This window comes from Salmo salar, chromosome 02, assembly GCF_965601325.2.
Source record: "Salmo salar chromosome 02, fSalSal1, whole genome shotgun sequence".
Lineage (NCBI taxonomy): Eukaryota > Metazoa > Chordata > Actinopteri > Salmoniformes > Salmonidae > Salmo > Salmo salar.
Genome location: NC_138292.1, coordinates 43505001 through 43517892, shown reverse-complemented (window position 1 = coordinate 43517892; position 12892 = coordinate 43505001). Strand labels below are relative to the sequence as shown.

General features: G+C 47.0%; 1 protein-coding gene across 2 annotated transcripts in view; it reads right to left on the bottom strand.

The window, feature by feature from the left end:
- The window catches only part of LOC106583495 (zinc finger protein 407), a 176074-nt gene that overhangs the window by 64948 nt on the left and 98234 nt on the right, over positions 1–12892 (bottom strand). For both annotated transcript variants that reach the window (XM_014167742.3, XM_014167750.3), the window contains exon 5: positions 2107–2273. In XM_014167742.3, coding sequence (XP_014023217.3) covers positions 2107–2273 — 167 coding nt within the window. The remainder of the gene's footprint in view (positions 1–2106; positions 2274–12892) is intronic.

The window sequence follows — 12892 nt, the reverse complement described above, 5'->3', positions numbered from 1 at the left end:
ACAGAATCCGCCCGCCGTATTGATGTGCACGCCATTTTGGGCCTCATTTCTCAGGGAAATTAATTGACAAAGTGCGAAGATTTATCAGCATATCGCCAGATTAAGCGACAAACTGAGGCAATGAGGAAATCAATTGTGGCCCTGTCGCGGCAAACGGCACTGCCGGTCCCTCTGCGGAGGGGCGGGGGAAAGGGCTGGGGCAGGTTGGGACATGTTTGATTTATTTATTTATTTGAGTCGCTCATTCATCAGCCGTTACAAATGACCCTGGCGGCTGACGCTACCTCCCCTCCTCCTAACCCCCTCCTCCTCCTCCTCCTCCTCTTCCTCCTCAGCTCAGACACTGGGGGTGTGAGGAGAGTGATTAACATAGAAAACACACAAATCAGGCCCAGAACAATGAATCCAGTTGGGGACATGATTGCAGGCCCAGGAGCGGGAGGTGTTCACACACAGAGGAAAAGCAGGAAGTCCCTCACGGCGGCTGCTCACGTCACAGTCCCAGTCAGAGAAAAGGTAGCACTCATGGTCTCTCGTCACAACGGAAAATATTCAAATGCAACAGGACTGAGAACATACACTATTTAAAAGACAGAATTCCATTTCATGATTAGGGCTGTCGCATATCTCAAACACTATTTGCACCACATAATAGTGCGGCTACCAACTATTTACACACCTTAATTGTTGCGCTACATTATCTTGCTGCGCGACATGATCTTGGGTGCGACATTATCTTGGGTATCGATGTTGACACGCGCTATGTTCCTCAACACCCCTCACCAGTGATCTGTCCTCATCCTGCCTGCTATACACACAACCCACCCCAGACACGTAACAGAGATCTCCAGCTACATGTCACCGAGAATGATTGGTTCAACTTTTAGTTTCCTACTTATTTTATTAGTATTGCAGCTTACCCTTGTGAAGGAGCCCATTTACAACGTTCAAACAGATCACACACGCCGATCATATTTTAGAGTACGTCAGCCCGCCAGTGTGCTGGAATGGGATTGCAATGAAACGCCAATGTCTACCTCTGTCACCCCGTCCCCATCTGCCCATTAATAGAAGTGTTGCATCATGGAGCTGTAAATTGAGTTAGCTTTCTGGGTGTCACTAATCAGGGTCATGAGTCTCTCTCTGTCGTCCCTCTCCCCCTCTCTCTCTCCCTACCCCTCCCTCGCTCTCTCTCCCTACCCCTCGCTCTCTCCCCCTGCCCCTCGCTCTCTCCCCCTACCCCTCGCTCCCTCTCCCTACCCCTCGCTCCCTCTCCCTACCCCTCGCTCCCTCTCCCTACCCCTCGCTCTCTCCTCCTACCCCTCGCTCTCTCCTCCTACCCCTCGCTCTCTCCCCCTACCCCTCGCTCTCTCCCCCTACCCCTCGCTCCCTCTCCCTACCCCTCTCTCTCTCCCTACCCCTCTCTCCCTACCCCTCGCTCTCTCTCTCCCTACCCCTCGCTCTCTCTCTCCCTACCCCTCGCTCTCTACCCCTCTCTCCCTACCCCTCTCTCTCTACCCCTCTCTCTCTACCCCTCTCTCTCTCTCCCTCTCTCCCTACCCTCCTTGTCGCAGCAAGTGACACCTAGGCGCTTGGAGCAGAGTGACAGTCGGGCCCCGGCTGACGGCGAGCGACGGTTCTCGGGGAAACAAATGAAAATAAAAAGGTCTAATTATGTCGGCGGCGCCTTGCCACCGTGAGAGGGGCCCGCGTGACGGATGGACTGTTCTCCTGCTGGCGCTCACTCAGCCTGTCATACCGAGACCAGCCCCCGTGCCTGCCGTCCTGCCTTCCACTAGCTTTAGGCATTGACTTTAAAAGGGAGTCAAGAAGTAGGTTGACTGACGGACTGACTGACACCTAAGGCAAACAGTCTGGACACACCAAACAGGCACTTTGTTAATTTCTGACTGATTCCTACTCTCAGTATATGTACGTACTGTAGGTAGACATCCTGAAGGTGTGTCTCACCTGTATGGACATGAAGTAATTCACTGTAAATATTGGTATTGGTTTGTGTGATAGGTGACATGAGGTGTGTGTGTTTACAGTACAGTACAGTACAGTAGACAATGTGTGTGTGTGTGTGTGGGTGTTGCATCTCACCTGTGTGTGTCCTGTAGTGGTCTTTCATGGCAGACAGGGTGAGGAAGGCGTAGTGGCAGGATGGCCAGGCACACTTATGGGGCTTGTCCCCCGTATGCAGCTTCATGTGGTTATTCAGAGCCCACTTCTCACTGAACGACCGGTCGCACAGATCACACTCAAACTTCCTGCGAAGGAGGGAGGGAGGGAGGGAGGGAAAAAAAAAGAAGAGAGTGTTATTTAGTCCCAAAGCTGAGGTAAAAGGTAGAAACCCAAGTCTGTAAGGTAGGGAAGGGAGGAAGTAGGAGAACACACACACACACACACACACACACACACACACACACACACACACACACACACACACACAGACACAGAGATTGCTGGGGCTCCTGGCGTGTCATGTCTGTATAAGCAGGCATTGATTTTTCTGTCCAGGCCTGCCACCTCCACCATTTATTCTCTGCTTTGCGCCAGGGCCCAGAGGACTGGAGAAATTCTGTTACAGTCCAAACACACACACGCGCATGCATACAGCGCGCACTCACACACACACACACACACACACACACAGCGCTCACACACACACACACACAAAACGGGCAAGTGGGGAGAATAGAGTTGCCCTGTACAGGGGTCTCCCACCACTTAGTCAGGGCCAACAGGAATACTGTAGGCTAAATGAAAAGCTAGATCAGACTTTACCTCCTACCTGGCATTATCCCTCTAGCTCCTCTTCTCCGTTATTCCTCATCTTTCTTCATGTCCATCTCTTAAAACCCTGTTTCCCTTTCTCACTAACCATCTCTCCCTTGCATCTCTCTTTCCCTCTGTTCCTCCTCCCTTTGTGCCAGTCTTTGTGCGATGACATGAAACACAGTCGATGGGAAAGAGCTCTTCTCCACAGAGGCCAACGGCGCATTATACAGGCCTAGATACTTCCAGGTTAGAGCGAGGGTGCTCAGTCCCAGATTCATAGCTGTTTAATTAAGCTACAAGCAACACGCATTAGTTAAGACAATAGAACCCCACCCGGACAAATTCATCTTCAGGCCGCCACTAGAATTTTCCCTAGCTGGAGAATGAAAAATGTGTGCGCCACAAACAAGCGAAGTCAGATTTTCAGGAGCATTTGTCTTGTGCCGAGACTCGTGAGAGCGTGTTATTTTAGCGAGGAGGGCGTCTTTAAGGTTTGATTGTGTTGTTTAATGCCTCTGGTATCTGTTTCATAGCACGCCATGTTGACACTCACCTGAACAAATAATGACTTCTAGCAACGTGGAGCATGTGTCCAAATCAATAATTCAAACTCATATGTTTTCCTTGTGGAGAGAGGGGGGGGGAGAAGGAGGGGTAGAATGATAGAAAGGGGGAGAAGGAGAGGGAGAGAGAATGGAGAGTGTGACAGAGAGTGTCAGGAGTGAGGGAGAGAGAGAGAGGGAGATGGACAGAGAGGTGGAGACAGAAAGAGAGTGGGGAGTAAGAGAGAGAGAAGAGAGAGAGACAGGGACACACACATGCTTGACTTATACACTACCGTTCAAAAGTTTGGGGTCACTTAGAAATGGGTTTTCTAATGATCAATTAGCCTTTTAAAATGATACACTTGGATTAGCTAACACAACGTGCCATTGGATGGAACACAGGAGTGATGGTTGCTGATAATGGGCCTCTGTACGCCTATGTAGATATTCCATTAAAAATCAGACGTTTCCAGCTACAATAGCAATTTACAACATTAACAATGTTTACACTGTATTTCTGATGAATTTGCTGTTATTTTAATGGACAAAAACATTTGCTTTTCTTACAAAAACGGACATTTCTAAGTGACCCCAAACGTTTGAACGGTAGTGTATATCATTCTACATTCAAAGGGTGATGAATCTATCTCGCACACAGATACGCTTGTCACGTCCCACTATCATCCCAGTCTTAGGAAACGGCAGCTTCAACATCCTTTACCACGAGCACTCAAACACATATTCTAAAAAAAGTGGCTATATCACCTTGGCCTAATCTCGCAGGCATCTTCAAAATCCTCCCATTCATTCGCTCCATGCCGTGATTTGCCAAAGACCTTATCCTGGCGATAAATATATGTCCATGTCTGTTTCTCCTTCCCTCTCTCTCTCTAGTATTCCTGGAACAGCCAGTCCCCCGCCGTGGGAGAGGTAAAAAAAGATGAGTGAAGAAATGCTGTCTTTTACTGTGTAACATTATGCACAATACTCCCGTTTTATGAGCTCAACGGGGCCGTTGTTTACCGCGGGGCGCAGTTTCAGCGCTAGGCCTTAACATGGGCCTCTTTTTCTGCCTGCCTCTTTCTCTCTGTGTGTGTGAGTGCGTACGTGTGCGAGGCTGAGTTGAGGAGGAATGGTGTTTGCAGTAGACTGATCAGTGGGGGTTTTGTATGGATGAGAGGAGGTATTGCGTCTGTTTTCACCAGATCAGATGGAGCTCTTTGATCTTGTCATCACGATCCACAGTCTAGCCCCTATGCATATGCATAGAGCCTACCACCTCTAAACAGTCAAGAGCGAGGCAAAGCAGGCCAGAGACAGAGGGAGAGACAGAGGGAGAGAGAGAGAGAGAGAGAGAGAGAGAGAGAGAGAGAGAGAGAGAGAGAGAGAGAGAGAGGGAGAGAGAGAGAGAGAGAGGGAGAGAGAGAGCGAGAGAGGGAGAGAGAGAGCGAGAGAGAGAGAGAGAGAGCGAGAGAGAGAGAGAGAGAGAGAGAGAGAGAGAGAGAGAGAGGGAGAGAGAGAGGGAGAGAGAGAGAGAGAGAGAGAGAGAGAGAGAGAGAGAGATGAAAAGAGGATGAGAGGGAGAGATGAAGAGGAAAAGAGGACGAGAGAGGGGTAAGAAACAGGAGACCTTTCTCCTATTTGTTAGATATAATTAGAGTTGTATTTATTTTTGTTGTGGTTGCTGTTCATCAGGTTTCCACTTGTAGGAAGTTAACAGGCACTCTAGATCTCAATTACACATGATGACAAGGAGTGTGTTGGTATTCACACACACACGATGACAAGGAGTGTGTTGGTATTCACACACACACACACACACACACACACACACACACACACACACACACACACACACACACAGTATTGTACAACTAACTTTGTGGGGACACACAAGTCAGTCCCATTCAAAATACTATTTTCTTTAACCCCTAATCTTAACCCGAAAACCTAACCTTAACCCTAGCCCTTAACCCTATTTTATTGTATTTATTTAACTAGGCAAGTCAGTTAAGAACAAATTCTTATTTACAATGACGGCCTACTCCGGCCAAACCTGGATGACGCTGGGTTAATTGTGCGCCGCCCTACGGGACTCCCAATCACAGCCAGATGTGATGCAGCCTGGATTCGAACCGGGGACTGTAGTGATGCCTCTTGCACTGAGATGCAGTGCCTTAGACCGCTTCCGCCACTCAGGAGCCCAAACCCTAAAACTAACCCTAGCTCCTAACCCTAACCCTAACCCTAGCTCCTAACCCTAAAACTAACCCTAGCTCCTAACCCTAAAACTAACCCTAGCTCCTAACCCTAGCTCCTAACCCTAAAACTAACCCTAAATTCTAACCTTAATACTCATTCAAACCCTAAAACTAACCCTAGCTCCTAACCCTAAAACTAACCCTAGCTCCTAACCCTAAAACTAACCCTAGCTCCTAACCCTAAATTCTAACCTTAACACTCATTCAAACCCTAAAACTAACCCTAAAACTAACCCTAGCTCCTAACCCTAAAACTAACCCTAGCTCCTAACCCTAAAACTAACCCTAGCTCCTAACCCTAAAACTAAACCTAGCTCCTAACCCTAAAACTAACCCTAGCTCCTAACCCTAAAACTAAACCTAGCTCCTAACCCTAAATTCTAACCTTAACACTCATTCAAACCCTAAAATTAACCCTAGCTCCTAACCCTAAAATGAACCCTAGCTCCTAACCCTAAAATTAACCCTATCTCCTAACCCTAAAACTAACCCTAGCTTCTAACCCTAAAACTAACCCTAGCTCCTAACCTTAACACTCATTCAAACCCTTAACTGGTATTTCTAGGGGGTTTAACAATAGCTGGTCAACATTTTTTTGGTTTACTATTCTTGTCCACACACACACACACACACACACACACACACACACACACACACACACACACACACACACACACACACACACACACACACACACACACACACACACACACACACACACACACACAATCCCTCCCTCCCTCCCTTTCCTCTGATCCTGAAGCAGCTAAATGATTGGCATCCCATGCAGATTTATTCAAATAGCCAGGTGGGCCTCTTCCCTGTAAGCTCCCGTCTTCATTCCTATACTGTCATTCATCACCATACTTCTCACACATACATTGTGCGGATCTTGCAGGATACACTTCCACTGATGGCAAAGGAAGCCCATGTGAAGCCTCTCTGCACTACCGCCCCCATGTGGCAAGGTGGTCACTGGGATAGGAGTGTGTGTGTGTGTGTGTGTGTGTGTGTGTGTGTGTGTGTGTGTGTGTGTGTGTGTGTCAGTAACTTACTTCCACTAACCCTATTTGACTTATTAGACACAACAGGACACGTGTGGCACAAAACTGACCAGTCATATCTTTCCTAAATAAGTCAAGATGCTGTGAAGTACTGTGGAGACCGCTCCAGAGGTCCCTCCCTTTCCCTCACGTTAGGTTGACCAAAAAACTCTCTGCCATATTCTCACACTTCAGAGGGAGAGAGAGGCCAACTCTCCCTTCCAGCCAAACTGACACAAACAGACAACTTCAAAATGAAGACTGTGGTTTATTTAGTGAAGGGGGGATGGGGAGGGAAGAGAGAGAGAGTCCATCTGATATGCAACTGTCAGGAGAGGATTTTCACGTGGAAAATAAGTGTGTGTGTGGCGGCGAAAGATAACCTAGAGGGAGAAACATGACAGCGCTCAGTGTGGATCATCAACTGGCAGGCCTCTCTCCTTCGCTCTCTCTTTTTCTCTCTCTTTCTCAGTTTGTCTCGTTCTCTCTCTATTTCTCTCCCTGTCTTTTTCTCTCTAGCTTTCTCTCTGTCTTTCAGTCTCTCTCTCTCTCTCTCTGTTTACAGACTAAATCACTCTGCACTTCGTCAGCCCGGCAGCTTAAATCCAGACTAAATTAGCAAAATGAAGATTAAGTAATTTGGCCTTGAGCTGTCCCAGACATTACGAGTCGAAGACAGAGGATAACTTTAAACTCAGCCGACTGGGGTCAAAACGTGTGTGTGTGTGTGTGCATGCATGAGGCCAGAAGATTTCTTCTGCGGGAGTCGATTGAAACCAAATTAAAGGGAGTGTTTGTTTAAAAAAAAAAGAAAAAAAAGAAAAAAGGAAGATATTAGATTCCTTTAGGTGACTTTCCTGAGTACAGAGCCCTGGTTCCGTTATTTTCCATTAGTGTACACAAAGTCAACTGACGACAAGCTCGTTCCCAGGTTGAACGATAGCAAGACTAGACACCATCACTCTCGTGCCCTGCACATGCTTTCCAAGACTGTAGCAGTCTATGGTCCAATGGGCTTTGAAGGTAATCAAATCAGCTGGCTGGACGGAGCTTGTTTCCCATTCAAATGAGCAGTCATCTACCTCCCAACACTGTGGCTAGGTGGGTGTTCTGCATGTCGACCACTGCAACGCCTTCAGTGGACACACCTCGTACCACAGCGGTGTTAAGTAAGTAGCCCGGCGTGACCCTTGGCTTGTACGAGCTGGTTTGACTCATAGGAGCAGGAGTCTATCTCCTGTTTCCGTAGCGTGAGGCAGCTTGATATCGGGGGGGGGGGGGGGGGGCAGGAGTCTTGAGTACCATAACGATGTGTGAAAAGTCCACAGGAACGATTTCTTTTGTATTCCACATGTTAACGTCATAAGGCCTCCTCTGAGAGAGAGAGAGAGAGAGAGAGAGAGAGAGAGAGAGAGAGAGAGAGAGAGAGAGAGAGAGAGAGAGAGAGAGAGGGCTAGTGCATACATACGTACACACACAACACACACACACAGTATGGCTGCAATACAAACAAGACCCCAGCACCACAGAGATGCTACTGCGGATTTATATTTACCTTCAATCCCGAAAGGGGGAAGAAAAGATAATGAAATAATGAATGAAAGAGGCATCAGTTCAGCTCCTGTTTCTCCCGCTATGGGGCAAATACAAATTGTCAATTTAATGAACATGGTGGACGTGATGAAAGCGAGGTGAAGGAGCCTCGTTGCCCGGCAAACAATCAGGAAATGTTATCTTAATATTGTTCCGTGGTTATTCAGCCCATAACTTAGGGGGAAGGAGGGCTGTGTGGGTGGGGGGGGGGGGGGGGGGGGGGGAGAGAAAAGGCTAAGTCCCAGTGAGGTGTCCCTGTTATTGCCTGTTTTTATTATGAGCCATAGCTCAGTGCGCACACACACACACACACACACACACTCACACACAGCTGACCATACAACTTGAGATCCAGCAAAGAACAAAGAAAGGATTGAAAAGAGATGTTTGAAAGATAAATGCGTACGTACGCGCGTGTGTGTGGGGGGGGGGGTCTTTCCAGATTCAATACATTTATGGCTGTGATGACTTTAATGAAAACCGGACCATAACTCAAAACATTTCATCACAAAATCACAAATCAAGCGCCGAAAATGCAACCCACTGGCATCCTTGGCCGGTAACCAACAAGACAGAAAAGCCACCCTACTCCTGATTTGTGTGACGACATGAGGTCAGAGGCCTCCCTCAGTACCCATCAGCAGCACTTAAAAAAGCCTCCAGATGCTTCCTAGTCCAAACTTTTTGCTATTTAAAGCCTCTGCAATTTGAGGATCCCCACCCAAATGAACTATTATCTCCGTATTTATATATTGCCGGTACTAAATTGCGTCGCGGCGAAGAATTACTATGGATATGAATATCGGCGACAATAACTCAGCCAAAAGCCTTAAAGACACAATGCTCTTTATAGGGGCGTCAGATAGCCCTTCAATACAGCACAAGGCAGCCGTATCCGTGCTGTTTCTCTCTAATATCAGGCCACATTAGCGGCTCGTAAATCAAAATTACACTCCTAGAATTTCATTAAGCTCACCTGCCAGCAGTAGTGCCGGCAAAATATTGATGTTTTCCCGCCGCGATTGTGCCGGCTCTCAGGTACACAGAAGGAGGAAGGAAAGCAAGAGAAACGGGACGATGAATGTAATTATCTTTTAAGGAAAACAGTGAAACTCCGTCGTAAATCCCCCTGGTAATGCTACGGAGAGAGGGAGAGAGGTAGCGTTAAAGAGCATCCCGTGGGCTGGAGTCAACAACGGTAGCAACACGGCAACACTGGGTGTGTCCCAGAACGGCACCCTAAACCCTACACAGTGCACCACTTTTGACCAGATCCATATTGGCCCTTGGTCAAAAGTAGTGCACTACATGGGGATTAGGCTGCCATTTAGGAATGCCGCTGCCTGCTCCCTTCCTGTTTGAAGTGTTCGAGTCTTTAACCAGAGGTAGACTCCACAACCTGATTACAGCCTGAAGAGAAAGTCACTCTCTGACAGAAATCAAAGAGGATGATGTATGACAGAGATCACACACCCCAGACAGACAAGCTAATGCAATAGAACGAGAGAGAGAGAGAGCGGCTAATAACGCACAAAGATTGACTTGTTACCGTTAGACCCTCGATCCAATATTAAAGAAATGATCGACTACTTTCTTTATTGCCCCTCGAATTATCTGAAAGGAATTTGTGTTTCTATTTTTTTTTTTTTTTTTTCGTCAACTGAACATATAACCTAGACCCTTGTTTTGCATAAAAAGACGAGATTTCCTGGATATGGAATCTGGGAAGGCTGTAGGAGCCGGGAGGTTGGTGGGGGGTGGTGGTGGGGGGGGGGGGGTCTGGCTATGGATTTTGATTACACACAGAGGGAAATGAGTGAGCCGGGGACCGTGACGACACTCACTTAATAAAAAGGTAAAGTCTATACATCAAAGAGCATCCAGCTGTAAATCATTGTGTTCTGCTGTACCGAAGGCCCATCCCCATCCTGGCTCATTATGAGCCCTCTAACGGGGCCACCCATATTTACTTTTGGCTCAATATCATTTTAAATAATGAGCTTTATCCCTTATCTAATTAACAAGGGCCCCCCCCCAACAGTTGTTTAGCAAATTTGCTTCGTGGCAAAACAGCAAAAGCATAACAGTTTGGGAGGGTTGGCTGTGTGTGTGTGTGTGTGTGTGTGTGGTGTGTGTGCAGAAGTAAAGACCTGGTCTTCTTTCTCTCTCTCTCTCTCTCTCTCTTCTCTTCCTCCCGCTCTTATTACTGGAATTCTAATTCAATGATCACCTTAGATCACACGCACGCCATAAATCAGACAGGCCTGACAGAGGATGAAAAATGGTATTAATAATGTGAAACTTATTATACAGTCCAAAACGCTCCCTTGATAAATGACATTGTTTGGGCCTGACAATGATTGCATTTAAAACATTATTTCTGCACTGCATTCTGTGGGTTGGTGGATGTAGGGGCGTGGGGCGTGTGTGTGGAGCGTGTGTGGGGCGTGCGTGTGTGTGTGTGCGTGCGTGCGCTCATGAAATATCTTCCCATCCCAGATCTCACACTGGAGTCAAGAGGGCAAATGGTGGCTGGTGGCTGGTGGACAAACCCAACACACACACTTCCACCACAAACAGCCAGGTTGAAGAACAGAGCCCATCTCCCTGCCTCCCCATCAATCACTAGAACACATTTCACCAATACTCTGAAGAAGAGAGCGTCAGAAATACAGAGATACCACCATTCCATAGCACCGTTGTCAGAGAGCGAGAGAACCAGTATGACGTTGGAGAGATTCTATCTCTGTCTACAGCTCAACGTGCACAGAAACTCCCTGTGCTAACACATCACGCTTGCTGACTCCAATCGGATGCAACGGACACGGCGGGGGGAAAGAGCAAGCCTGGGGAAGAGGAGAGAAGAAGGAAAAATGCCAGAGTCATAAAGTTCCATTTGAAATGGAAACTGGGAGAGCGGTGGATAGATACACGGTGACGCGTGTTTTTCTTTCTGCCTGTAGCTGGCCCGGGTTAGCAAAGCCGCGGCTCCACTGGCCCGTTTCTCCATTCGTTAACACAGGGACGGGCCAGCTGTGCTAAGCTGAACGCCACACACCAGGGCAGCACAGCACAGAGACAAAGGCTCGTGTCCCAAACCGCACCCTATTCCCCACATTAGTGCACTAATTTTGACCAGGGCCCACACAGCTCTGGTCAAAAGCAGTGCTATAGGAACGGGATACGGTTTTGTGACGCAGCCTGAGAGACAGAAAGCCAGGGAGCCCCAGCTTCAGTCGTTCCCATGGTAAGGGACTGTATTTAGGGTTTTACTGAACTGGCAAGGGAAAACTAAGTCGGCAAGGGATGGATAGGACTGAGGAGAATGTACAGCACACTGTACAGAGAGATGGGGAACGCATAAGTTGATGCTGAGCAGATAAGGAAGTCCGTATACGTCAATTAATCATTCAGCTAACTAGCCCAATGAGGGCTTAGATATGATCCAAATGCGTTGCTTTATTTGCGGTGGATCTTTCGCATATGTTACTGACAATTTCAGTTGGCAATCGTAGTTGATGATTTGGGTAAATGATTTACACAAATCGTTTGTATTATGGCTGACACTCAAAAGTAGTGTACACTCAAGCCACTCTTGATGTAAGACACTGACGAAACACATACACACTTCTACGCTGAGTGGACAAAACTTTAGGAACACCTTCCTAATATTGAGCTGCACCCCCTTTTGGCCTCAGAACAGCCTCAATTCGTCGGAGCATGCACTCTACAAGGTGTCAAAAGCGTTCCACAGAGATGCTGACCCATGTTCATTACAATGCTTCCCACAGTTGTGTCAAGTTCTCTGGTTTAGAGGTCGACCGATTATGATTTTTCAACGCCGATACCGATTATTGGAGGGCCCCAAAAAAAAAAACATACCGATTAATCAGCCGATTTTTAACATGCATTTGTAATAATGACAATTACAACAATACTGAATGAACACTTATTTTAACTTAATATAATACATCAATAAAAATCTATTTAGCCTCAAATAATGAAACATGTTCAATTTGGTATAAATAATGCAAAAAAACAAAGTGTTGGAGAAGAAAGTAAAAGTGCATTATGTGCCATGTAAGAAAGCTAAAGTTTAAGTTCCTTGCTCAGAACATATGAAAGTTGGTGGTTCCTTTTAACATGAGTCTTCAATATTCCCAAGTAAGAAGTTTTAGGTTGTAGTTATTATAGGACTCTCTATACCATTTGTATTTCATATACCTATTGGATGTTCTTATAGGCACTTTATTGCCAGTGTAGCTTCCGTCCCTCTCCTCGCTCCTACCTGGGCTCAAACCAGGAACACATCGACAACAGCCACCCTCGAAGCAGCGTTACCCATGCAGAGCAAGGGGAACAACTACTCCAAGTCTCGGAGCGAGTGACGTTTGAAACGCTATTAGCGCGCACCTGGCTAACTAGCTAGCCATTTCACATCGTTTACACCAGCCTAATCTTGGGAGTTGATAGGCTTGAAGTCATAAACAGCGCAATGCATTGCAAAAGCTGCTGGCAAAATGCACGAAAGTGCTGTTTGAATGAATGCTTACGAGCCTGCTGGTGCCTACCGTCGCTCAGTCAGATTGCTCTATCAAATCATAGACTTAATTATAACATAACACATAGAAACACGAGCCTTAGGTCATTAATATGGTCGAATCCG